The 24,388-nt window shown below is 54.7% G+C and overlaps 1 protein-coding gene and 1 long non-coding RNA gene across 5 annotated transcripts; one reads left to right on the forward strand and one right to left on the reverse strand.

Annotated features, from left to right (window-relative positions):
• Nucleotides 1-103: 103 nt before the first annotated feature.
• Nucleotides 104-16,797, forward strand: LOC141373288 (uncharacterized). The gene is made up of 3 exons (XR_012379093.1): nucleotides 104-747; nucleotides 14,282-14,502; nucleotides 16,355-16,797. It is a non-coding gene; the product is annotated as an uncharacterized lncRNA (long non-coding RNA).
• On the reverse strand, nucleotides 10,987-22,726 carry ZDHHC22 (zDHHC palmitoyltransferase 22). Of its 4 annotated transcripts, XM_073895633.1 has the most exons (5): nucleotides 21,721-21,962; nucleotides 21,240-21,366; nucleotides 19,914-20,453; nucleotides 14,443-14,679; nucleotides 10,987-11,256 (listed from the first exon to the last, which is right to left on the reverse strand). In XM_073895633.1, exons 3-5 carry the CDS (start codon nucleotides 20,437-20,439, stop codon nucleotides 11,189-11,191), a joined length of 831 nt encoding a protein of 276 aa, XP_073751734.1. In that variant the 5' UTR covers nucleotides 20,440-20,453; nucleotides 21,240-21,366; nucleotides 21,721-21,962; the 3' UTR covers nucleotides 10,987-11,188. The 4 variants fall into 4 exon arrangements, with proteins under 4 accessions (XP_073751734.1, XP_073751733.1, XP_073751735.1 ...); XM_073895632.1 differs by lacking the exons at nucleotides 21,240-21,366; nucleotides 21,721-21,962 and adding an exon at nucleotides 22,307-22,726 and having other exon boundaries at nucleotides 10,988-11,256; XM_073895634.1 differs by lacking the exons at nucleotides 10,987-11,256; nucleotides 21,240-21,366; nucleotides 21,721-21,962 and adding exons at nucleotides 11,472-11,601; nucleotides 22,307-22,726.
• Nucleotides 22,727-24,388: the final 1,662 nt, after the last annotated feature.

Raw genomic sequence — 24,388 nt, forward strand, 5'->3', positions numbered from 1 at the left:
GAGGTCCTGCTTTCTGAGGGCTTTGTTCTGGTCCCAGCCTTCCGGGAACCACTAGCAAGCACGGGGAAAGAGAGGCGGGGCTGAGGTCCGCCTGGAGGGGGGAAAGGGGCAGCCGGAAGCAGTCTTTATCTCTGCAACCTGTTTCCTTTATCATAGGAGGGAGTGATCCCTGCTGTCCCCTTGGCATCCTGAGTCTACGGTGAGGTGAGGAACAGTGATGCCTCCGAAGTTTTAAAAGTTTTAAAACCGCTCCACACAGCGAGCCAGCCCCCTTGCACGTACACCCAGCAACCCGTCACGGGTTGTCATTTGCTTGGAATGACGAAGACTGTCTTCTACCAAAATCTCATTTCCAACTAAGGGGAAGACAGCAAATATGAACCCAGCCTTTGACTGGTTTCCCGGAAGGGGGCATCCTGTGGGTCCTTGGTGTCCTGTGACCGCTCTGGCTTCTTCCACTCGGAGTTCCTGCTCGGTTCTTGGAGCACGTGGCATCCCCCCACCCCCTCGCTGACGGACGGTTATGCAAGCCATTAGAGAATTGCTTGGAGGAAGAGTCTGTACGGCTCTTGCTTCAAATTACGGCAGCTGGAGAAGGCGAGCAAGAGAGAGAAGCCTGTGGAGTAGGAAGTTAATGCAGCAAGTGGGTTGGAAGCCGTTAGGAAAGGAAGGGGGGGCCTGAAACCTGGAAGCAGGATCCCGCGGCCTGCCTGCGGGAATGAGGAGCGTTCGGAGCGGCTGGAGAGCGTGAGTGAAAACAGCGGCCTTCAGTTTTCTGATCTTTCTCTCAGGAATTGCAGGGACTTGGAGGAGGGCTCGCTACTTCTGGTAGCAGTCTCTGTAACAGATGGGCGTCTGTTTTCCGGACCCCCCCCCAAAAGACTTTGACCGCTGTGGGGCCAACGGGAGCCCTTGGCCTGGAGCCCGCCCTCCATGTGGGGCTAGGAGCATGGCAGCTCAGGGTCCAGGCTGAGAAACCACGAGCGGAGACTACCTGTAGATGGCAAAACCCTACGAATCGCGACGCTATCTGGGTTGCAATCACCCATCTTCAGCCATCCCTTATGCAAATTCGTAACCTGTCCCAAAGTTAAGGGGAGAGAAGACACTTAAAGATGCCCACAAATAAAAAAAAAAGTTGCACCCTCAGGGGGCCCTGAATCAAACTTGACAAAGGCGGGAAAGCCTGGTTCCTGGAGGCCCAGGGGTCCTAGCCAGTGCTTAATTCCGGCTCCCGTCTGTTCTCCAGCAAGGCTTCCGGGCTTCTTGCTTGTCACCGGGCTACTCAGGAAATGCAAATGAGTGTTCACTTAAGCAACACACATAGAGGAAAGGCAGTGAACCACCAAAACCAACATCCCAGGGGCCCCCCCCCGCTGACCGCCAAGTTCAGGCGTGGTGTAGACAGCGGCTTTCACTGACGGTTTTCACGCTCCTGCGGGCCGAGGGGCCATAATAACTTGAAGGGGAAAACCCTTTCCTGAAGCCTTTAAGGTGATCCTTGTCGAGTCGAGATATCTGGAAGTTGCACTTCACAGTCTAGGCTGCTTTCTTTTTTTTAAAATGTTTTATTTATTTATTCATGAGAGTCAGAGAGAGAGAGAGAGAGAGAGAGAGGCAGAGGCAGAGGGAGAAGCAGGCTCCCTGCCTAGCAGGGACCCCGATGCGGGACTCAATCCCAGGACCCTGGGATCATGACCTGAGCCGAAGGCAGACGTTTAACCATCTGAGCCACCCAGGCGCCCTAGGCTGCTTTCATTCTTGAAGCATTTTTGGAGCCTTGGTTATGCTGTGAATCTCTTAGCTAGGACATTACTAATATTGCTGGTTGTGCCAGTGAGGTTGGGCACGGTGACAGGACCGGCTTCCTGGCCCCCCAGTGGCAGAGGCCACGGCTGCGTGGGAGCTCCCACTCAATCATAAATGTCTGCTGCACTGATGGGGTGTGTGTGTGTGTGTGAGGAAAAGGGCTCTGGGCCCCCCAGGGTCAGAAGTGAGCAGGCACTTGACAGTGCAGGTTTGCCCCAGGGTAGTTCCCACTTTGGGAGACCTTTAAAAATCCTCAAACCTGGGCTCTTTACTGCTCCGTTTGTCCCTTCTCCTCCTTACTCCTCTCCAAATTTGTATTCTTCTCAAAGCCTGATCATTTGTACTTCTCCTGAAAGTTTTCATGACTCCTGAAGCTGACCCAAGACACCGTCCTTGTTTCTTCAGAGTAACAAATACATAATTATGTCCCAGGTGCTGGCCTAGTTATAGGGTGGTAAATAAAACAGACATGGTCTCTGCTGATATTCTCGTGGGAGGGTGGCAATGACCATCAACTAGTCAGTCACCTCTCTGGTAGTTTGGGTCTCACTAGGTCTTATACATCCAAAGTTGGGTGTGTAAGTCTGGGAAAGGTGATATGTCCTGCTCGCTTCTACTTTTATTTAATTTTTTATTTGTTTTAAATATTTTATTTATTTGAGAGAGAGAGATAGAGATGGTGACAGAGATAGCAAGAGAGAGAGCGAGCACGAGTGGGGAGGAGATGGAAAAGCAGGCCTCCCATGGAGCAGGGAGCCCGATGCAGGGCTCTCTCCCAGGACCCTGAGACCATGACCTGAGTTGAAGGCAGACGCTTAACCGACTGAGCCACCCAGGTGCCCCCACTTTTATTTTAAAGATTAACATTTTGATAATCTTTGGGTTTAGCATCCTTTGTGTAGGGCAAGGTTTCTTAATATTGAACTACTAGTTGAGAACAGAAGTGTTGATACAGGCATAATATATTAGTTAAGTTCACCCCAATACTCAGGCACACTAGCAGAGAGTTCTAAGAAGTAGACTACCTGTTTGGTGACTCACCTTCACACTTTTTTTTTTTTTAAGATTTTATTTATTTATTTGACACAGAGAGAGAGAATACAAGTAGGTAGAGTGGCAGGCAGGCAGAGGGAGAGGGAGAAGCAGGCTCCCCGCTGAGCAGAGAGCCCAATGAGGGGCTTGATCCCAGGACCTGAGCTGAAAGCAAACACTTAACCAACTGAGCCACCCAGGTGCCCCAGACATTTTTTTTCAAAGATTGATTGATTGATTGATTGATTTGAGAGAGCGAGCTGGGGAAGGGCAGAGGGAGAGAAAGAATCTCAAGCAGACTCCCAGATGGGTGCAGAGTCCAACGCGGGGCTCGATCTTACAACCCTGAGATCATGACCTGAGCAGAAATCAAGAGTCAGATGCTTAACTGACTGAGCCACTCAGGCCCCCCGGTCTTTTTTTTTTTTTAATTGAAGTATAATTGACATACAATATACTGTTGGTTTCAGGCGTCCATCATAGCGATTCGACATCTTTATACATTATGAAATGACCCCCACGATGAGTCTAGCTAGCATCTGCCGCCATATTTGCAGACTTTGGACCTCGCCCTCCACAGCACCTGCACCCGCACTCTGCCGGCTGCAGCCGGCAAGCACATTTGCACCGCCCCAAGCACCGGCACCTTCTGAAGGTCTGCACCGAAGGCTTCTCACTTGCATCACCCTAGTGCCGGCCCCAGCAGCACCAAACACTTATGAAGGCCCAGGGCCTACAGAAAGACGCCTGAGGTCCGGGCCCTGGCGCCCTCAGAGCTGAGCCTGGAGACAGGACTCCGGGGGAAAAGCAGCAGTACAGGGGGTACTGTACTGCTGCCCGAGGCCACCCACAGACCAGAGCCCAGGAGCTCTCCACGGCCTCGCCAGAAAGAAACTCTAGGCCAGTTGAGATTTGAGCCCAGCCTTGGCATATGGTGCAGCTTGGATGGGCTGAGAGCAAGGGGCCAGCGAAGGACAAAGCATGAGTAGAGGCATCATGGTGGGTTAGAAATATCATGGCTTTGGGTCTGGATCCAGTTGGTTTCTGTGTGATCCTAGCAAGTTAGATAACCTCTCTGGGCTTTGTGTCCTCCTGTGTTAGGTTACTATCTCCTGTCAAAGATTATTGTGCTGTGATGTATGAAGTATCTAGTACAGTGGCCCCACATGGCAGGTGCTCGGTAAACAGTAATCATAAGATTGTTACTGCAGGGGAAATATGCAGTTCCAGGAGTGAGGACAGGGCCACCCTGGTTCAAGGTCAGCCTTTGACTTTGTACTTTCAGGCAGCAGCGGCAAACCGACCCAGCCCTGCTGCACCCAGCACAGAGCCCCTCCTTAAGTACACACCCTGCAGAGTACTTGGCAAACATGCTCTCCCCAGCCTGTCCCAAGCCTCACCCCTGTTCAGGGCCACACAGCCAGGGGGTGGGGACCCAGAGAGGAATCTGGAGTATTGATTGTCAGCCCCACCCTCACCAGGATCCTTAATCTCACACCCGGCCCAGCCTTCTGGCTGGTGACTCAGCCTCCAGGCTCACCTACAGGCCACGCTCCACACCTGCATCAGGCAAACCCCCTTGCTCCTGCTACTGCCCTCCTCAGGCACCTCTGCTGGAGTGGCCCTCTGCCTTGGCTGCACAGTGGTGGCAGCCTCTGGGGAGCTTTTAAAATCCAGATGCCCAGGCCACGCCCCAAACGAATTCTTGTAGTCTCCGGGAGGTAGGACCTGCCCCTCCCCCACCCCATCAGTAATTTGTAAAGCTCCTCAGGGGCTTGCGCAAGTGCAGACAAGGCTGGGACTGTTCAGGGACTCCCTATCCTGGGACTGATGTTGGGACTGGGGCTGGTGCGGAGGAGGGACTAGCGTGTGTACTAAGGAGGGGCTCTGTGCTGGGTGCAGCAGGGCACGGGAGGGGGGCCAGGAGCTACCTGTAAGTACAGAGTGAAAGGCTGACCGTGGACCCAGACCAGCTAGCTCAGCTGGCCCGCTGCTCGCTTCTGGTGCACGCGGTGTGATCCCTAGCGTGGCCATCGCCCTGGAGCCCGTCAGAAGGCAGAATCACAGGCCCAGCTGATTTAGGGTTTGCGTGTTCACTGGATCCCCAGGTGATCCCCGCACACGGTCAAGTCTGAGAAGCACTGGCACCCGCGTTTACTCGATGCTCGCAGTGGTCCACGCGTGGCGCCAGGTGTTTTACTCTCACACGTTTCATTGCCACGTCACGCCTCAGCGATCAGCACCCCCTCCCCTCTGGCAAACAAGAAAACGCCCACCATTCATTTAACAAATCCTTACCGAGTGCCTCCCTGGAGAGAAGCTTCCTGCTAGGGGCTGGGTATCAAACACGGGTTTCCCCTGCTGCTGAACAACTCACAGGCCCACGAGGTGTGATGTCAGTGTCACGACTTACCAGCTGTGTGTTCCTGGGCCACTTCCTGGGCCTCTCTGAGGTCCGGTTTCCCCGTGCGCAGATCTGGGCTGTGGTGGTGATTCAGCGAATTTCCCTAGGCCAAGTACTCACCTCCGGCCTGGATCTAGCAGGAGCTCAAGAATGGTTGCTATTGTTGCAAATAAAAATACCACCAAGTGATAGGGAGGCAGTGGGGTGGAGGAACATAGTGCCAAGGTCGTGCCCGCGGGGGTGGGGTGGGGTCGGCAGGGATGAGAGCGGGGCGGTGAGCGCTAAGAACCTCCCAGGAATCGAGGCACCGGGGAAGGGGCGGGATGTGGACAAGGCTGCCCTTTCCTCGCACTCCCTGACTCCATGTCCCTGGATGAGTCAGGGACAGATCACTGTTAGCAGCACGAGTCTGAGCCCAGATCTCGCCCTTTTGCCCTCCGAAGCCCTGTGTGGCTCGGCGAGGCAAGTCACCCAGCCGCCGGTCCAGTCCCGGGCTCAGTTCGCCCGGGTCCTCTCCCGCGCCCACCTTTGAGGTGGGAGCGCGGTTGTCGGGAGAGTCGGGTGTGCGGCCCGGCGGCGCCCCCTCCCGGCGGCGCCGAGCCACTGCAGCGGGTGCCGAGACGCCTGGCGACTTGTACGCGGAGCCCTGGCCCACCCGCTGGGGGCCCCGACGCGCGCGGGGCCCCGGGGAGTCGGTTCAGGGGGTTCGTGTTCCTCGGAGCGCACCATTGTTTCCTGTAATTTAATTTTCTCTCCTGAAAGCGTTGCTAATTAAATCCTTTCTCCGGCGAGGCGCCTGTCCCCTCCCCTGCTCCTCTGTTGATTAAACTACCCAGGACGAGCGCGGGAATTCTCCGCCTGGGCTGCGGGCGCTCAGGTGGAGGGACCTCGATGCTCGCTCGCCCGGCCGCCCGCTTGCCGGCGTCCCTTCTCGGGTCTCCCGACTCCCTTTCCACCTGGACCATGCGAGCCGTCCTTGCAGCCTGAGTAAAAGCAGGCACAGCCCTTCCCCTGCTGCTGGTGACCTCTGCTGGCTGGGAATCCATCAAAGTCCACTTCACGTCAGTTCACCTCCCCTTGTCCTTCCGACTCTGAATCCTACCTCTCACCGCTTTTTCTCTTAAGTGCTGTTCCCGCCTTCGCCCCCACCGTCCACAGCACAACGCGCCAAGCAGGTTGGCCAGCCGGCCCGGTGACTTGCGGAAGGTCACACGGCCTATGTGAGGGATAGCTCGGACTAGACGGCGGCTCTCCGGAAGCTTAGCCTCTCAGGAATCACAAAACCAGAAGCCTCCAGGGGCCAAACAGGCAAGGGAAGAGTGTGGGGTAGCCCTCTGGGGGCTAGTGGGGAGGGGTGGGGTCTGTGGCAAAATAGAGTGGCTTGTCCCTTTGGAGGTCATTCAAACAATGTACCCCATTGAAGGTCAAGTGTGTCCAATTCTTGGTTAAGTCTAAGAGTGAGTCCAGTGTTTGAGGATGGCAGTGACTTGCCTAGGGTGACAGGGACTCGGTGGCAGGACCACCGGGCACTCTGGCCTCCGCGTGGTGACCTAAGATGCCACTTCCTGGATGGGGAGATGCAGCCCCCTGCTCAGTTCTGCCCCGTGCTGCGGAGAAGTGTCCCAGGCCTTCACCCCTCCCACTGCTGGTGCAGGGCCCCCTTCCCCTAAGAATATGAGGGGAACCATGCTCCCCTACCCTCTATTTAGAATCCTCTATGCAGACCACTTCTGGCCCAGCTCTCACTAGCTGTCAGGCAGAGAAAGAAGGCAGCTCAAGCAAATCCCAGAATTTGAAAGGAGGAGTTTGGGGGACCAATGCTATTTTTAAGGAGATATTACTGGTGGGGATTTCAGGCATCACAAGCAGGCCAGGAAGGGGGCATTTGGGGACAGGGACTCCAGGAAAAAGTCCACACATGGGACTGCCTCCTCCCCGGAAGGCCTCAGAGCCTCATTCTCTGTGGCTCTCCGCTCAGGGTTCCAGGTCACTGCCCTGTTTCCTGCCTGCAGAGCTTTGTGCTAATGTTGCCCTAAATGGGGGGAGGGGCATTAACATGGGATTCCGCTTCACCAGCCATCCCTGCAGCCCTTCCGGAGGCCTCTCTTTTCCCATATGTCATAGATGAGCTTTGGCAGATGCTTTCCTCCTCAGAGCCTGCTCCATTTTAGGGTCTTTGGTGGCCCCCCTGCCCTGGTCTCCAGGGGGTGGGGGTGGAGACCTGCCGGCTGTGCTCAGCCCCTGGCAGTGTCTGGTCCCCTCCTGCAGGCACCCTGACACTGCCTGGGGGCGGGGGGCAGGCAGCAGCCCAGAAATAGCTCAGTCCTTTTTCCCCTGGCTAGACATCATCCTCAAGACCTGGGGCAGGGTCCTTAGCCTGGACTGTCCTCAGACATCCACAATTAGCCTCTGGAAGAAGCTGTTTCATACGGGCAACTTGCCCGTAATCATCGGTCTGGGAGGGACCAGATACACCTCAAGGTTCTCAGGGTCCTGAAGCCAGCCTGTTTTCTTGCACAGAGTCACCCTAAGCAACTGACTGTGAGCTCTGTAAAGGCAGAGGCTGTGCCTAGTTCCTTTCTCTGTATCTACCAGGGCCTCTTGAATAACTGGTGCTCCATACGTAGGTTAAATGAATGAATCTGTCAATGAATTCATGAATGAAAACTTGACTGTTACTTGTCAGCAGGGAATTTATTGGATGTCCACAATAGTCCACAATACAAAGACAGTCTAACGCCTGGGGTAAAAGGATAAACTCAGGAGCAGATAGCCTGAGTTTGAATCCCAGCTCTAGCACTTACCAGCTGCAAGGCTTTGGGCAACTTATGTGACCTCTCTGGGCCTCAGTTTCTTTACCTGGAAAATAGGGGTAACGAATAAAGCATACCTGGAGGGGTTGCTGTGAGGAATAAATCATCACTCTAGGTAAAGGGTGTATGACAAGGGCCTGGCATGTAGTGAATGGTCAGTGAATGTTGGTCATTATTACTTATTATTACTCACGCAGTAACAATAGCGTCGGTTGCTCTATACCAGCTGCTAGGTACTGGGGGGAAACCAGAGGACTCCACCATTGCCATTCTGGCCCTCCAAGGTTCAGAAGGGGGACAAAACCCATGCAGGAGGGAAGAATTCCCTGGGGGCTGGACCAGTCAGGGCTGATGGAAGAGGCCTGTGAGGGCCACTAGATGGTGGTACGGAGAGAGGGTGTTGCAGAGGGTCATGAAGGGAACATCGGCCTCTCTAGTCAGGATGAGAGCTTGTGCATCATGAAACCTCACCCCTCTGAGTGAGCCCCCTGATAGTCATCTTGGTAGAAACAGCTTCCTTCTAACCCACTTGCTGAAGTTGTATGGGAAGGAAAGAGTGATGGGGAGCTCTTTCCAGAGGCTCTTCTTTGAGCCCAGGGATCTCTGATATTCCCAGTTGAGTTATCCAACAGCTTGGGACTGAATCCCTGGGGAATGAACGTGACCCTCTGCCTTTGATCTCCAACCCAGAGGACCTGCTGATCATTAGAGAAACTGGACATCAGTTTGTGCTCAACTCTTCCAAGCAGGACAACCTGTAAAGGGATCAAAGGGAAGAGGCAGGTCCGTGGGGAACATGACCTGAAGACTAACCTCTTCTCCAACTGTGATGGCAGGTGCTTACTCAGGCCGCCATCACTCCTAAATGGAGACTCACAATTCCCAGGAATCACGTGGCATCCCTGCCCCTGCACAGTCCCTCCTACCCCCACCCCCACCTATGGCCCTGCTTTCCTGTCTGGCAACTCGTATTCATCCTGTATGACCCTGACATTGTCCCGTCTGGGAAGTCTTCCAGCCTACCCACCGAGTGAGTGCTCTGCTTCTGCAGCACCCTGTCTTTCTCCCTCCTAATTGTCTGAAATTTGTCCTCTTCCCTGTGAGCTCCCCAAGATCAGGTAATAGGTCTCGTTCATCTTTGCATTCCTGGTTCCTGGTATCATGCCTCGCATGGAGTGGGCATCAATGAATGAGGAATGAATGGAGGAACTGGGCCAGCACCCCCCACAGAGAGAGGAATGAGGACAGAAGCAGAAACCAACATCAGGAACAACTGAGCTGCCGCAGGCCCCCCACGCCACCAACAGACTCATCCTGGTTGGTGACGAGGTCCAAGGTTCTGCCTCATTTCTAAAGCATCTCAGATAAGGCAGGAGCAACATATCCTAGCTCCCTGCGCAGCTCCTTCTTTTCTCCCCAGCAGAAGGAGCTGCCTCCCCAGCAGCCTGGAGGGCATGCCCAGAGGAGGGAGATGAGGGGAGCAATGAGGCCAGTTGCAGGATACTGACTACAGTATCCTGTATGGCGTGCGTGCATGAGTGACAAGGACATGGAGTGACAAGGACAACCACGTTCTTGGGAAAGGAGACTGGCTAAAAGATGGCTGCTGGGACCTACAACTAGCTTCTTCATTATAGCAGATGGGGGCTCAGGTCTCCTCAAGGACCCCTATTGTGACCCCTATTGTGACCCCTATTGCCACAGGCAGATGGTTTCTCCCAGCGTTGGCAGCCAGAAGGTCATGCTGCATGGCATGATGTGCAGATTGCCCTGAATCTCTTCCTCCAACTCGAGGTTACAGAGTGGTTAGTTAAGAGTGATACCATTAGTTGCCAACCAATGGGCCACTGACAGAGGCGAGTGATCCCAGGTACCCTGAACCCCAGGGTCATGATCTTCTCTCCACTCCATTGCTCCTGATGGCCTTTCCTTTGGGAGGTCACCTTGACCATCCTGTCTCAACCTTCAGGATCATCTCAGGCCTTCTCCTCATGGACCCCTCCAAGTCATGCTCCATGTCCGTGAAGTGGCTCTGACACTTCCCTTCCTTACCAGCCCACAGCCAGTATTCCCACCCAAACTCTGGTTATGTCACCCTCAGCTCATAACAAATGCCTCCTCTTGGGTGCTCCCCCCGTTCCAGTCTACCCACCAAAGCCCCGCTTTCTGAAATCCAGCTCTAATCATGTAGCTCCCTTGTTCACAACCTGCAATGGTTCCCCTATCAACTTCACTCCAGATCTCTTAGTTGGCATTCAAGGCCCCTTCTGCTCAGGTCTCAACTCCTAGACTTAACTCCCTCTGCCTCTCTATGGTGTCCCCTATGCTCACCATCCCATGATCACTCCAAGGCTCCAGGCCTGTTCCCTTTTTCTGGAAAGCCCCCTTGTCCATCTCTGCCTGCTCAAATGTCACCCCCCCCTCCAGCCTCTGCAGTTCACATGGAAGCTCCCTGGTCCCTATAGCTGGGACGGGCTCTCTTCCTCCTCTGGGCTCTCCCAGGAACCTCTCCAGGATGTGAACCCCTGGAGGACAGTGTTGTCTCATCGCTCTTCCAGCCCCACAGTGTGCACAGAACAGAAGAGATATGGAGTGAGCAAATGAGCACAAAATCTAAGCACTTGTTTGGTCAATATTTACTGAGCACCTACTATGTGCCTTGCCCCTGCTAGGCATTCAGGATACAATGGTGAAAAGCCAGAGTGTCTGCCCTGTGGAGTGTAGACAGCCCATGCTCTAATGTGCTGAAGATAAGCCACACTTCCATTCATCCCCAACCCCCACCTCTCACCCCCACCCGCACCCACCAGCCAGCATACCTAAGGTCTGCCTTCTTGGTTGCTCATTGGCATGTATCCAGGGAATGCAGACCCATATACAACACTGGCTTTGGCCAAAGGTTCTTCACCAGCCCAAGCGGAACTAGCACTTTGTAGTTATGTCCTCCGTTAGTCTAGGCCTGTTCGTCTTTAGGATGCATCAGATGTCATGCTCATTCACCCGCTCAGCGACCACTCCCTCCCTGCAGGGCCCAACCCCCTCTCAGCTGCCCCCGGGACTGGGTAGCCCAAAGTGTCCAAGTGTTGTAGGGGCTGAGAGATCAGGGAGCCTGGCTGATCCTCAAGGATGGTCAGCTCTGGCTGTGATGGAGAACCAAGTGGCTTCTCCTCTTCATTCTCTCCCCACCTGTCCTCTGACCTGGGAAGGTGGGAGAGGAAGAGGAGTGGAAGGAAGTGGAAGAAAGTTCCCAGGTTAGACATTCTACCCCTGCTCCCCGTGGGTCCATAGATCCCAGGACACAGACCCGCTACCAACCCCGGGGTAGTTTCCACACATTTCCCAACCACACAGCACAACCCTGCTGGGTCACAAAGGACACTGGCTGTTGGGCTGGAGTAGGATCCTGGGGGTCCCGTGCAGGTAACAGGCATTTCCCTTTTCATCGCTGGATTCTGAGGTGAGCCAGGGGCTCGAGAAGGGGTCGCTGGAGCAGCTGGGGCAGCAGGGGTGGTTACTCAGGGAGTCTGGACAATGGTTATTTACCTAGTAGAACAGAAGTAATTTTAATACTTAGCTTAAGTATTTCAACAGCTATTAGGACTGCGTCAGTGCCTTCTAGCCTTGCCAGCCCTGCTACCGGCCACAGCGCCCGGGCGATTGCATCAAATCCAATTTAACACCACATATTTTATTGATGTTCTTCATCAACAGTACAGGGCCATGTGTACAAATGTTACTCCAGTCCCACACCTGGCAACCTCCCCACCGTCACCACCCACTGACCAGGCTGCCAGGAGTCAAACCCTGCAGGTCTCCCTTTTATTTCCTTTCCCCATGTCAAGCCTCACAGTGCCGAGCCTCCAGGAGGCTGGGAATGGCACGGCTAGCTTCCAAGCTTGAGCTCTGGGGTTGGGAGACAGCCAAGACCTGGATTGCCCAGAGCCTCTCTTCCCATCCCTTCCAATCCCACTGTTTTAAGTATGGACAGAACTGGGGGTGAAGATGCTCCCCAATGACTCTTCCATCCAGTCAGCCTGGGCTCCTCTTCAGCCTTCTCTGCAAATATCCTTCCCTTCCAAATGACCTGCCCTGCTGACACCAAGAAGGCAGAGTAACCATTTTTCAAGGCGTGGGAGTCAGTGCATGGGGGCAGTGACAAGATGCCCCTGATGGCAGAGATCTTGTTGTCTTGTTCATCATTGTTTTGTTTGTTTGTTTCAAGTTTTTATTTAAATTCCAGCTAGTTAACTTAGAGTGTAATATTAGTTTCAGGAGTAAAATTTAGTGATTCATCACTTACATATAACACCCAGTGCTCATCACAAGTGTGTCTTGTTCATCACTGTATATCAGTGCCTGGAAGAGACTTGGCACATAGTTGGCACTCAATAAATATATGTAGGATGCATGAATGAATGAATGAATGAATGAATATGGGAGGGAGTATGAGCCAGGGGTGGGTGCCATTTCTACATTAGCCCTATAGGGGGCGTGAAGGCAGAACCAAGGTAGAGTCCTCCCAAACACGGCTCAAGAAATCAGGGTGTTGTGTGGCAACGCTTGGGGTCACTGTGGCCACCAGTTGGACACTGTAGGATGTGGGCTTCAGCCCTGCTGTCTGCATGGATGGCAGACTGACCTTGGGATCCAGTCAGAAGGGGCACTTGTGCTGTTCATACTCGCAAACATGCCCCAGAGATTTGATCCTCTGGGTCCCAGAACACAAAGCTGTGCTCCCATCCAGAGCCAATTAGATAAGCAGGGCTGGTCTCACAACTGCACCCCCATATTCTGGTCTCCCCCATTCCCGAGCTTCAACTCTCCCCATCTCACCTCTCAGAGCAGAGCATGACCTTCCAGCTCCCCCACCACTGTCCCCATCTGCCCCTGACACTGCTCCATCTCCCTTTCCTCAAATGCCAACCCCCTCAACTAGCATTAATACCCAGGTTGTCCTGGCTCCCCACACACTCCCTCCTTGGTAGCTAGGTAGGGTCCTGAAAGTTTGCATCATGATTTTCAGACCCCTCCATGCCTGCTCGCCCCCTTCATGAAAGCACATAATTCACAGACATCTCTATAGTTCTTGCCTCTGGACCAACAATCACAAAGAGGATGCTAGAATCTTGGGGGTGGGAAAGGATCTTCCCTTTCCTGACCCTGTGCAGAAATTCTTTCCACGGCATGCCTGCCAGATGACTGGCCAGTCCCTGCTGGAATACGTCCAGTGGGGCACTCTTTACCTTCCCAGGCAGCCATTCAAACACTGAACAGCTTTAGCTGCTAGAATGTCCTTCAGAAATGAACCTACTTGCTCCTCTCATTCTCATTCCCCAAATATCCAAGTGCCCAGCCTGTGTGTGACCTCTCTCCTCCCCTCCCCTAAGCATTCTCTATTTCACAACAAAACTCACCATCTTTACCTCCCTCCCTCCCTCCCTCCCTCCCTCTCTCTCTCTCTCTCTCTCTCTCTCTCTCACACACACACACACACACACACACACACACACACACACACACGTCCCCTTCTGTATGGTTATGCAGTCACATGCCTCTCTCATTTGTCAGTATTTCTCCTTTCCTTCTTCCTTCTTCCTTGCCTCCCCAGCACCTAGCAAAGACCCAGAGGCTGGAGATCAAGGCGGGGAAACCTGGACGAGTGCCAGGGAAAAGAAGCATCCAGGCAGGTCCCAGACTGCGTTGGGGTAGCCAGCTGGGGCCGGCTGGACAGAGGACAGCACCTGGAAATCCCTGGCCATTGGCTGCTGTCTCCCCAGAGAAAGGGCCTTGCAGTTTGGGGATGGGGCAGTAAGCTGCTGAGATTCCCTTCTACTGCTCACAATTGCACATAGAGGATAAGAACACACCCTTCCTTTCTCAACCTCGCAAGCAGTTGGCAGAGCCAACTTGGCTACCTCTTACACATGTTAATTTTCAACATTTTTGCCAGCCTCTGGGTCCTGGAGAGCATCATACCGACAGCAAGAATCCATTCTCCACTCCTAACATGCGTCTGAGAGAACGAGTTCTAGGTGATAGCAATGATGACATGAGATATGGGAGAGAATGGATGAACCAGGCAGAGAGGCAAGCAGGGGCTCCAAGGGGAAGGAACAAAAGCAAAGGCCTCCTAACAGTGGGCTGGCTCCCAAGAGCCTAGCAGTGCCTAGGTGGCCATTTTGCCTTCTTGCTACGATCCACCAGCCAACACTGTTCTCTCTAGGTCACAGACCCAGAGGTGGATGCTAGGACCTTACCAGCTCCAGATTGTATTGGGTCATGGGTGGAGACAAGAGTGCCATGGTCTTACATTCAGGAGGAGTCAAGACGCACAGAGAAATGATGGGAATGCCTGCTACTTGTCTCGCTGCTTGGAGCTCTCACCTCCGACGTTGAACATGGGGACCAGCAGGCCCAGCAGCCACCTCTTCCCGAAGACCTCCTGTAAGTTCTTGCGCCAGGGCCGGGCCCTCACCGCCACCCCCTTCCGCACCTGGTGGCGGGTCTGTCCCCGTACGATCAACAGCAGCTGATGGCAGCAGAAGCCCGCGCAGGCCAGACCGATGGCAAACCAGAGGTAGAGCATGAGGATGACGAACATTTCAGAACCGAGGACAGCTCCTGCAGGGGGCGGGGAAACACCAGAATCGCTTTACACCCAGGCCACGTACGGAAAAGCGATCCATGCAGGCGCTTTCTGCCAGGGAGAGAGGGGGATTAATGAGACTGAAGCTATATTTTGTAGCAATCTCAGGGCTGCCGCAGCGAGGGAGGGGAAGGATGAACTAGTTGACCTAACTTTTTCTTAGTGCCGATGGCTCCTGAGGGGAGAGGGGAGAACTGGGGACGTGGGGCAGAAGAAAAGGAAGCTTCTCTGGGCAGTGCCTAGATGCTAACATTTCCTCAGAGTCAGAGATGCCATCTCTCTCTGCCTTCTCTTTGTGGTCTGGAAACAGGGAGAAGATATTTTCTCAAGAGGTGAGGGGGGTGAGCTGAGGATGCTAGAGAGAGAGCTGGCTCCTGGGCAGTCGCCTTGACTGCAGCACCGTCTTCCTACGGAGCTGGGAGCACTGGCAGCTGGGAGGACTCCGGAAAGTGACAGCATGATGGAGAACGGGGCCTAGTCATCAAGAAGAATAAATCACAAGCTCCAAGGGCAGTGCAGAGCATTGACTTAGAGAATAATTCAGCCATTAATGTTAACAAGAGGACAGTGTGGCCACTACAGCATTTGGCCAGAGCTGTCCTGTCAGTCAGAGCTTACTAAGGCTGGAAGAGGCCCCCAAGGTCATCAGTCCAGCTCCCTGCCTTGGGCAGGACCTCTCCAAACCCCTCCAAACCAGCACTCTCTATTATTGGTTTTGAACACCCCCTGAGTAAGAGATCCCACATTCTTGTTCAGACCTGGGGTGGTTAGTCCATGCTAGCTTGAATCTCCCAGCTCTGTGGTCTTGTCAAGTTTTTTAAACTCTCTGAGTTGCAGTTTGCTCATCTGCAAAATGGGTATAATAATAATGATTCCGTAGGATTCCAGTAATCCCTGCATGATTCAGGGAAATGGTGTACAAAGTGACTAGCATTGTGGTTCACACTCAGTGCAATGCTCCCTGCTGAGGGTCATTCACAGATGAGGAGACTACATCAAAGAAGGATTCACATTTAACTCCTAAGACCATCAAGCTTTCTCCTTCCTTCCAGGGCTTGGAGTCCTGGATGGGCTGCAGCCTTGAAAGCCATGGTAGAGACACCTAGCTTGACTTGCCCAGCAGCTAGGGCAGTGGTTCCAGGAGAGAACTCAAAGGCCCTCCTCAGCCCCTCTCTCCCTGCAGGGCAAGCCCACCACCACCCCTTCTAATGAGATGAAGGTACCCACTCCAGAGACCCCACCTTACAACCTATTCAGCCTCTGCAATTCTCAACCATATCCTTCTTTTCCAGCATGCCCTGGCTCCAGCCCACCTTTTCCCTGGTCTCCTCAGTCCCCAATTTCCGGACGCCCTAGGGCTAGGCTTTTAAAACTTGTTCAGCCTGAGCAGCAGTGGACTCAGCAACCAGGAGGATGTGGACCGGATTCAGGTTTGCTCATTAGCAGCCTCCTCTTGCCCTCAGCCCGGAGTTTTGATAGCAGTTTCTCCTTGCGAAGTTGGGGACAAACAATTCCAGCTGCCCGGGGGATGGAAAGCTCACTCCAGCTGGCATTTTGAGCAGCCCCTCAGCCGGCATAGGGGCGGCAGTGGGACAGGGCTTACATAGGGCTGTTCCATCCCTCTGACCCACTTCTTCCTTGTCGGCACAGGTTAGCTCAGGCAGCCACGTGCAGGATGAAGGATCCTAGGCCCATGGTGCCCTCTGGGCTCCAGGAATGCTGACAAAGATGGCCCTCGAGCTGGGATGTGAGACATCAGAGCTGTCAAGCGCAGGGCCTGCCTTGTAACTCAGCTGCAGGGATAAGCCTGGGCTGATGGAAGCTGTTTTCCATAGGCTTTTTCTGGCACTAAATCAAGACATGTGGAAAAGACCTTGTGGCCTTTTCCTGGCCCCTTGCAGCAGCTACAAAAGGCTATTCTGGGGACATGCCTTCTCTTGAAGTGTTTGAAGTTGCTCAGCCTGGCTGCCTCAGCTCCTCTGAATTATTTAATAATAGTTCTGCTTCTTTTAGAAAATCACAGAATTTTCCTAAAGGGTCTGAATGGTCACACGATCAAATCTCTCCATCCTTCCTTCTTACCAAGCATCTCTAACACCTTTGACAGATCGTCATCCAGCATCTTCAATAGACATCCAGGGACAAGAACCTCGCTCCCTCCTCAAGTGGCTCATTCATCAAGAAGCAGCTCGAGAAAGGCCGTGTGGGGCAGTGAATGGAGTATGAGCTCTAGAAACTGGCAGCCCTGAGTCTAAATCTTGGGTTGGAGTCACACTAGTTGTGTGGTTTAGAAGCAACTTAACTGGGGCGCCTAGGTGGTTCAGTCGTTTAGTGTCTGCCTTCAGCTCAGGTCATGATCCAAGGGCCCTGGGATCGAGCCCCGCATCGGGCTCCCTGCTCAGCAGGAAGCCTGCTTCTCCTTCTCCCTCTGCCCCTGCTTGTGTTCCTGCTCTCTCTCTCTCTCTCTCAAATAAATAAATAAAATCTTAAAAAAAAGAAAAAGAAAAAGAATCAACTTAACCTTGCTGAGCCTTGGGTTCCTGAGCCTTTAAAATGGATATGAGAATACTTACCTCTAGACTCGTTGTGGGGATTGAGTGAAGTGAAACCTGCAGGGTGGGTAGCACATAATAGGTGCTCAGCAAATGTTAGTCCCCTTTCCCTCTCCTGGACTTCCTGGTGGGACCCGCCATGCTGGCACATTTATCCAGATGCCATGACACAGGTCAGATGGTGGCGTCTCCATTTCCCAGATGAGATGAATGAGACTCAGAGAGGTGACTCAGTCTCCTGAAGCCCAAAGAAAGGACAACTTCCAAAATCAAACTGGCCAGTCTCCCACCTTCTTGGCCTGAGCTGCGGGCCCACACTCACAGCCATGCTGTGCTCTGCTGGCAGACCTGACTTGGGGCAGCACCACAGCTGGGGACAGCTCCATCATGAAACAGCTTGTGCCTTCCCATTCCCTCCTGTCCACCTGCCCTCCTGGGCAGACAACAGAGGGTGTGCCCACAACCCTTTGGGTTGAGAATAGAGGGAGAGGAGACAGGAAGGAAGAGGCTGAAGAGGTGAGGTGCGCGTGTGGGCGGAGAGTGAGGAGGGCTGGCCCCGGAGGAAAAGAAAGTTCAGCAAAGGAGAAGAGGAATGGGATGGGAGAGTCGGAGATTAGAAATCTTGGCCTTCTTCTCTCTGGTGGGGATGGGGAGGAGGTAAAAGGGGGTGGGACTCATCCTTCTGCTGCAACAGGGATCTGGGCCCCAAGGTAGGTGCTGACTGGCTCTCTTCTCCCCCCAGATCAGAGCAAGAGCCCCTCTTCCTTTCTATCTTGTCTCCCAAACCTTGCACATATGGACAGGCCTCAAGCCCAGGCTTATCTCAAATCAAACCATTTCAAGATCCTCCCTTTGGAACCATTCATTTTGATGTGATGAAGCTACTTGGAAAAGAAAGTGTAATCAGGCTCTCTTGGCTCTCCTCATCCCTCCACCTGCCTGTGCTCACACTCCACCCCCTAGCCCGCCCACCTACCCTCCCCCGGCCTGGTTATTTTGGTCCCAGCAGCCTCCTGTGCCCATGCCAGGATCCAGAAGGCCCCAGAGCTCTGAGTTCTGGGCCGAACTCAGCCATCAGCCCTCAAGGCAACCCTACAGCTAGGGCCTTCCTGGGCCTCTGAATTCCCACTGTCTGATGGCGCAACAGTTCTGCTCCTGCGAAGGACCAGGCTGCAGCCCCACCAAAGACCAAAATGATGGCTTTCCCCAGAGTGGAGCAGAACTTTTGTGAGTGGCCAGCCCAGGCACATCAAGACAATCTTGGGCTCTCGATGGAAGTAAGCCGCAATGTCTTTCTTTGTCCCTGAAACGTCACTAGGTAAAGAAACGTGCTGGATTCCCTGTGCTGCTGGGGGTTGTTTCAAGACCTGGGGAAGGGGGCCAAAGGCTGGTGGTCAGTAGTAGTAAGATCCTCGGAAAGCCATTTAATCCCATCTGAGCCTCAATGCCTTCATCTGCGAGATGGAGATAACAATCTCACGCGCACACACACATGCATGCACGCTACCAACTGTAAGATCCAAGTCAGCTGGAGTCAAAGGCCAAGGTGGGGATGGAACGGAAGGAAGTGAGGTAGGGACAAATTTCAAGGCCAGGTAAAGTGGTAAGAACTGCCACCAGGAGCCAGGTCCCTCTAGGCCAGGAACCAAGGAACTTTCCCTGGGGCACACTACATAAAGTACAGTCCCCACAGGGTGTGCAGCTGAGTGCCAGTGGGAAGGCCCACAGGCCTGGCTCCTGCAAGTGCGAGAGCCTCCCTGGAGGGTCACATCCCACGCCAGTCCCACAGCTCTGTGATGTGAAATGGAGCCTTTAAACATGGCTGCATCTCCAACCAGGGTGCCCCCTGCTCCAAGCCATCTTCAGGCTGGTGGGGACAAACATAGTGGGCAGGAGGGCAGGGCTTAGCCTCCTGCTGGGGCTGGCCTGGCACCCTGATCAGTCTTACTGTGGTTGGTTGGCAAGACCTCTGGAGGACAAAATCCTTGGGGGAATGTGTGAGCAGGATTGGAGTCCAGGCAGAGGAAGGTCATAGCATGGGTGTGCCTCACAAACTGCATGGAGGGAAGGTCAGCCCCCAGCCCTGCCTGGCACAGAGCAGGTGTATTGCCTGGATCCTCAGGAAATGCTATGTGCCAATAATTAGTGTCAAGCAAGGAGGAGGTGATGAATGAGGCTGGGGAGTGGAGAAGGAGGCGGCTGGGAAAAATACAGTAAGCCCAATTAATTTTAATTTCAGATAGATAACAAAATTTTTATTTATTTTTTATTTTTTTTAAAAGATTATTTATTTTAGAGAGAGCACGCTGGGTGGGGGCGGGTGGCAGAGGGAGAGGATCATCAAGGCTGAGCGCAGAGCAGGAAGCAGGAAGCGAGGCTTGCTCTCACGACCCTGAGATCGTGACCTGAGCCAAACCAAGAGTCCGCTGCTTAACCTACTGAGCCACCCAGGTGCCTGGATCACAGAATTTTTAAAATTTAAGTATGCCCCATGCAATATTTAGGACATGCTTATACAAAAGAGTTATATGCATTGTTTATCTGATGTTAGGATTTAACTGGGCATCCTGTATTTTTATTTGCAAAATCTGGCAAACTTGGGGTGGGGGTGGAGGGTCCTTGTGTAGGGCCCAACTTGCCGGCCAAGGCCCACTCACCGGAGAAGAACTGGCTGATGGAGGTGGGAAGGAGCGTGAGGAAGGCCAAGGGGTGGGCGAAGGAGGTGGAAAGGGCCGCTGAGATGTAGGCCACGCCGGCCACCATCGAGTAGAGGCAGGCAAGGGAGGTGTAGAGGCAGAACAGGACGAAGTTGCGCATGTTCCTGCTGCCGATGCAGTTGCCCGTGAAGAAACAGTGATGGTCATGCCGCAGGGTGACTCTGGCGCACACTCGGCAGAAGTGGGTGCTAGGCGGGGGGCACGGGGCCCTCCTGGCCGGGGGCCCCTGGCAGGCATCCGGGTCGTCGGGGGAGTTCTGGATGACCAGGACGTAATTGCCCAGGGCATTGGTGGAGAGGAACAGGAAGAGCGCCCCGTGGAGCAGCGCGGGAGGGAAGAGCCGGGCAGCTGCGGGGTCCTGGCGCATGCTGGGCAGGAAGAGGAAGAGCTGCAGCGCCAAGGTCACCAGGGAGATGCACAGGAAGTAGGCGGGGGCCACCACGTTGAGCAGCCTCAGGGCCAGCATCCTCGATTACATTCCTAAGGGGCCCAGGGTGAGAGGAAGACTCACTGCGGTGCCCCGGGGGCGCAGTCCGTCGGTCCCACCCTGCCCAAACCCAAGCTTCCCACCCCTGTCCCTTGGATCACCCCTCCTCTCCCCAAAACCGGAACCGAGCAGGTGTGAGATCCCGAGACCGAAACGTCCTCTGCGGGTCAGGCCCTATCTCCAGGTGCCCGCTCCCTCGGGTTCTGAGCGACCTGGAGGCCCTGGAGCCCTGGGGTCAGGCCCAAGGAGGGTGAGGGCAGGGCTTATTCGCTGTCTGGAGGGGATGAGGGGCATGGGACTTGGGCTCCGCTCCTTTATGGCAGTGGAAGCGAGCGCAGGTTTGGGATTTCTCCTTCAGACCCCCTTGGAGGAGAAAGCAACGAATTTGGAGCGGGCCAGAGAGAAATGACCTATTGGTAGTCCTGCTTCACCTCCTTTTCTCTCACCCTCTGACCTACCCCCCCCACCCCCCCACCCCCGTCTTGGGCAATACTCTGGGACCACACCCATAACCCAAGGCTCTTGGGAGGTATGTATGCTTGGAGGTCCGTGATCTGTGTGTGGTGAGTGTGCGTGTGTGTGGGGGGGTGTTCCTTGTGTATGACTCTGTACGTGTAATCTGTGTGCGCCTGGGTATCTGTGTTTGTGTATGTATATATCTGTGTATCACAAATGCAGCCGCTGCCACCTGGCTTAAAAAAAAAAAATCAATTAAAACAATCAATACATTCACACAGGCGCCCAGGCAGCGGGTGAGGTGGGGGGCGCAGCCGGAATACCTGTATCAGCCGGTCCTGGTCAGCCCATCTCTCCGTCGCTGGCTGCCCTGGCTAGTTCTTTGCAAAGAGCGTTTTCATTTGAAGCGACGAAATTAAAATCCCCCCTTCGCGCCCTCCCCCAATCCTCCTGGAAGGAGAAACCCAAACAACCCCGATGGCGCCGAAACCCTTTCGTTGCCAACAAGCCCTCCCTGCGCGAAGGAGCGGATGCTTGCCAGGCTTTCCGCGGATCTACCCCGGCTGCCGAGCACCCCCACCGCATCCCCACTGTACCCGGCCCCCCCAAAGCCCTGGTTCCTGCCCAGCTTCGGAAGCCACCGGGAAATAGGATTCCTGGCACCCGAGAGAACTTTTCCAGGGGCTAAGGAGTCGGCGAGCCCTAGGCGCAAGAAAAGTTCTGGGAAGGCGGCTGCACCCAGGATGGGCGAATGCCACGAGGCCTCGGTCCAGGCTGTCCCGTCCGGGCTGGGCGACTGATCACCTTGGAGTCCCCTTTGCAGCTGCCAGTGCCCCCGGGGACCTGCGGCCGCTGAAGGAAGCACGAGCCTCTCTCCGCGGCAGGGGCTCAGCCCAGAGCACGCCGGGGGTGGTCGCTGGGGGCTCGGCACCGCCCCCGATAGGGCGCTCCCGGGGGCTGCAGCGGCGCTGCCCACCCCAGAGAGCCCTCTGCTCCGGTATCGGGCGAAGCAAGTGTCTTCCCCACGCCGGTCGCCAGGGGGGCGAAGGAGCAGCCTCCAGATGCGGCGCGGCGCCTGGAAGGCGGACAGGGGCTGGGGGAGCGAGGGGTGCTCGGCGGGCGGGCCGCCGCCGCCAGTCCCCGGCGCCCGGCCCTGCACCTGAAGGCTGACCGCGGAGCCCGCCGGGTCGGCGGGGTGGCGGGGGGGGGGGGCGTGAGGAGCTGTCGGCTCGGCACCCGCGGCGGCCTCGCCGGCGGTGGAGGGCGGCGCAGCCGGGAGCCCTAGCGAGGCTGGCGGCGCGGGCGGCCGCCGGCTCCTCGGCCACCGCCTCCTGGACGCTGGGGAAGCCGCCCCCCGCGCCGCCGCAGAGGGGTGAGGAAATGAACTCACCGAGCTCGGGTCGCGGACAAGAGGAGCCCTGGACGCCGACTCTCGCCCTGCCCAAGGCTGCAAAGTTGTGGGCTCGGCCCCGCTGGCTCGCAGCCTCCTCACGCTTCGCTTCGGGGGACTGGGCAGGTAGCGGGGATGTGGGGAGGAGGGAGCGGGCAGCTGCCTTCCTCCCACTTGGGCGCCAGCGAGTGGTGGCCAGGCGGCGGCGGGGATGGCAGCTGGACACCCCTCAACCCCGCCACCCTTCCCTCCCCTCCTGGGGGCGGCGCTCTGGCCACCCCTCTCAGCATCGTGGACTTGCCCCCCCCCTTTTCCCTGGAGCCGGCTGGGGCGCCCTGCCTGACTTCAGCCACCGATTCCAGCTGGGGGATCTGGATTCAGCGCTGATGTGGATGTCCTAGCCATCATCTGCTCCCTCCCTCCCCGCTGTGGCTGACACCCTCCCGCTCCCCACTCTCTTGGAAGGAGGGAAGCCTGGGGGATTGAAAGCTCAGCTTGCTAGGGGCAACACCCATAAAGATCAAAGACGTTATGCACACAGGGGTTGAGAGCCCCAACTCTGGAGCCTGTCCGCCTGGGTCTCAATGTCCGGCATTCACTGCTGTGTGACCTTCAGATTCCAGTTTCCTCATCTGTAAAACAGAGATGTAAGAATTTTATGACAATATATGTAAAGCCCTTAAACAGGGCCTGCCCATGGTAAGCACTATTTGAGTATTAGTTCATAATTATTGACACTATTTCCTGGGCTCTTGTTATGTACCAGGCACTGTGCTAAGCCTTTAGTATAAGACAGCTTTGTTAACCCTCTCAGCAGAAGTTTAATCATCCCCATTGTATGGATGAGGAGGTTGAGGCACAGAGAACCTAAGTCACATGGCCAAGGTCATACAACGGGGAAGTAACAGAGCCTGGATTCGAACTAATGCACATGCTTTCAGCCTCTATACAACTTGAATCACCCTGAGATCCAGGGGGAGTACCGATTTGGGAGAAGGGAGGACAGCAGCAGAATCTATTTATTTATTTAAGATTTTATTTATTTATTTATTTGACAGAGAGAGAGAGAGAGAGAGAGCATGAGTACAAGCAGGGGAACGGCAGGCAGAGGGAGAGGGAGAAGCAGGCTCCTCCCTGAGCAGGGAGCCCAATACGGGGCTCGATCCGAGGACCCTGGGATCATGACCTGAGCCGAAGGCAGACGCTTAACCAAACCACCCAGGTGCCCCTGCAGAAGAATTGATCCAGGCACAGAGCTTGAACCAGGAGCTCCTGCCTGGACCCCCACCCCCACCTCCCCATTCCAGTCCTTCCCCTTCCTGACTCCTCTATTCTGAGGTGGGTACTGAGGAGCACCAAGAGGGCGGGGACACTTGGCCAGTGTGTGTCAGTGGGGTTGGGGACAGAGCAGAGAAAGCCTTAGAGACACTTTGCAGGAATAATCGTGCTGCCACTGCCTCAGTTTCCTGGGCTGTCAGAGCTCACTTGTCTGGCCTATTCCGCTCCTCTGGGTGAAGGCTAACATAATAAATGTTTATTGCTTTCTCATCTGGTTGATTAAAACAAGGGCAATCCCTTAATGTGAAGACCATAGGCTTAGCAGCTCAGCCTATAGTTTCGAACCATCAGACATTGTTTTCTCAGTATTTTATCAATGTACGCCCAAATAAAAAGGGGGCTGGGAAAGCTTTCCATGTTCTCAAAGGGTCTTACATGTAAGCAAAGGAATAGCTTGTGAAAGGTTGGTTTCTGAGAATCTGGTGGCTCTGTGACTCCAAGTGGCTACAGGGCAGACACAGGGATGCTCAAATGGCCTTTTTCCCTTTAGAGCTGCTTTGTGTGAAGATCATGGCTGTATGGGCTCTCTGCTGGCCTCCAGCACTGGCTGGGGAGGGAGGGAGCCTGGAGTGCTCGATTTGGGCTATATTGATTGAAGATCTCCATTCCCTAAATACCTTGAGAGTCGGGCAGTATTTCTAATTTTATTTTGCATATGGGTGTGTGGTGGGAAGGTGTGCATCTGGATGTGTGCGTGTGTGTGTGTGTGCGTGTGTGTGTGTGTGTGTGTGTGTGTGTGAGTGT

This window comes from Callorhinus ursinus, unplaced genomic scaffold (genome assembly GCF_003265705.2).
Source record: "Callorhinus ursinus isolate GAN/ISIS: 27379988/994484 unplaced genomic scaffold, GSC_fseal_2.0 scaffold8, whole genome shotgun sequence".
NCBI lineage: Eukaryota > Metazoa > Chordata > Mammalia > Carnivora > Otariidae > Callorhinus > Callorhinus ursinus.

What these genes read in the sequence shown, in the direction of transcription:
- ZDHHC22 (XM_073895633.1), bottom strand. Translation starts at nt 20,439, where the DNA reads ATGCTGGCCCTGAGGCTGCTCAACGTGGTGGCCCCCGCCTACTTCCTG. An exon ending in CATCAGCCAGTTCTTCTCCG is followed by an intron (nt 14,680 to 19,913) that starts GTGAGTGGGCCT and finishes CGCCCCCTGCAG; the next exon opens with GAGCTGTCCTCGGTTCTGAA. An exon ending in CCCCATGTTCAACGTCGGAG is followed by an intron (nt 11,257 to 14,442) that starts GTGAGAGCTCCA and finishes CCACCTTCCCAG; the next exon opens with GTCAGAGGACAGGTGGGGAG.